General features: G+C 32.8%; 1 protein-coding gene and 1 pseudogene across 1 annotated transcript in view; one reads left to right on the plus strand and one right to left on the minus strand.

The window, feature by feature from the left end:
• LOC122355586 (AT-rich interactive domain-containing protein 5B-like) overlaps positions 1 to 1,823 on the minus strand; it is a 7,590-nt gene extending 5,767 nt beyond the window's left edge. The window contains exon 1 of the mRNA XM_043254050.1: positions 1,653 to 1,823. Within this exon, the coding sequence (XP_043109985.1) occupies positions 1,653 to 1,665 (13 nt within the window). The 5' untranslated portion in view covers positions 1,666 to 1,823. The remainder of the gene's footprint in view (positions 1 to 1,652) is intronic.
• Positions 1,720 to 2,051, plus strand: part of LOC122355760 — an 8,702-nt pseudogene continuing 8,370 nt past the window's right edge.

Genomic DNA, 2,051 nt, shown 5'->3' on the forward strand with positions numbered 1-2,051 from the left:
GGATTGATGACTGCAAACAAATTTGCTAATTGCTAGCTAATAGTTAAGCATGTTATTCACTTTGAAAGGATNAAAAAAAAATACAAATCAGCTGAGACTCATCTTTCAATCTGGACATTAACACCAATAGTGATAGTTAATAATACTAATATTACTAACTAAAATGTAGCTCATGCTCATACGCCGCTGAATGATATAGGAATTAGCTAAACAATATAGACAGGGTGACCTTTAAACATGTTTGCATTTCACACAGACAATCTTTAAAAACAACTTGACACCTATTTAGTGTTGCCAACTCCAAGCAGCTAAATGTCACTAGATGACATCGTAATGGCAAATTAACATTTTATAAAGAAGAATATAGATATAGAAGATAAATGTGCAAGATGAGAACTTAAGGTTTGTCCAAGAAGTTGCTATATTTATCCCTAAACTACATGTACCCACATGTTAAAACCTAACACCCTGAAAAGTAACATGTTGACAGTAACAGGATTGATGACTGCAAACAAATTTGCTAATTGCTAGCTAATAGTTAAGCATGTTATTCACTTTGAAAGGATTTTATTTCTTTATTGATTATATGAATGTAATAAATATTTACATTTTAAAAATGGTAGCGGTATCGACACTGCATGATGGTCCCGCTCTGTCAAGCCTCATAAATCATCAAAAACTGAATATTACAGAAAAGAAACATGCTTGTGTTTTAAGTGAGAGATGAAGCAACCTCGTAAAAGAATAACAAGGCTGGCATGAAATCAGGGGACATCATTAAAAGGATTTTTAGATTATATAAATATGCATATTTATGCTAAAAACAGAAATCTCTTGACAATGCGACTGTATTTAGAACAACATGCAAATGTAATTTTTATACCACTTTGCATTTACATATAAGTCCGGTTGAAAAGTAAAAATCAGTCAGGGACAGGCCAAAAACCTTACCCGTACAAGCATAAATGCTATTTAAACTATTTTAAATAATATTTAATTTTCGTGTAATATAGGAAAACATAAATTGTGTTTTGTTTTAAAATTGCTATATTTTTTTGTTGTCGTAATGAATGTTTGATTATCTCTTAGGGATGCAAAAGGTTTTGATGTCAAGGAATGTATGCTGCCTTGAACAATTTACAACTTTTGCTGTTAGTTGTTTATTACTCCAGTGTAATGAGTTGAGTTTATTTTGAGATTTAAAAACAAAAAGGCAGTTGTTACTGTCTCTATTCACTTTCTGACAAAAGCCCTCAAACAGGACTAGCTTACTTCCTGAATTCCTGAAGCGTTTATATATTATACTATTAAATGTCTGAATCAAACATATATGCAGTTTTTCAGAACCACAATAAACTAAATTCATTACATGTTTATTTTAATTTAATTTAACCTCATTCTTTGTGTTTATCATAATTTTTATTTTTCAAAGCAGTAAACAAAATATTTAAAAAAATGGTTTATCTCCCTTTTACCAAATGAGACACCTAGACCTGTTGAATATTAATTACATGACCCCACATAATTAATCTTAATGAGCCAAACAGATACATTTTAGAATGGATTTTATATTGTCTTTACATCCTTAAAAAAGAAAGACAAAAAAACAACACAGACACACACACTTCAGGCTTTTTCCATCAGTTACTCACCCTCGCTCTTCATTTTTCCTTCCTGTGGATAACTAGCATCTTGTGACCCATCAGACCTCTGAGACACATGAATGTTTTGACTGCTCCGCTTCCACTGTGGCGGTTCCTGACAAGTCCACTTCACCAGATCTTCCACTCTGACCACAATCTTTTTCGATACAGCGAGGACTTCATCCTGCAACAAGAAATGCATATAAACATCAAGCAAACACCTGTGACACAAAACCACACATTAGTTGCATTCACATGAGCTTACAGGCAGGGCCAGGTTTTTGCTTAATGGCCTGAAATATTTTAACACCTTCAGTTAATGCTATAGAGAAGCCTCTCCCTTTTTCCTATGGTATACAGGTTGACAATAGGACACTCGTCACCTCAGGCAAAAAAAAAAAAAAAAAA

Source organism: Puntigrus tetrazona, chromosome 12 (genome assembly GCF_018831695.1).
Source record: "Puntigrus tetrazona isolate hp1 chromosome 12, ASM1883169v1, whole genome shotgun sequence".
Lineage (NCBI taxonomy): Eukaryota > Metazoa > Chordata > Actinopteri > Cypriniformes > Cyprinidae > Puntigrus > Puntigrus tetrazona.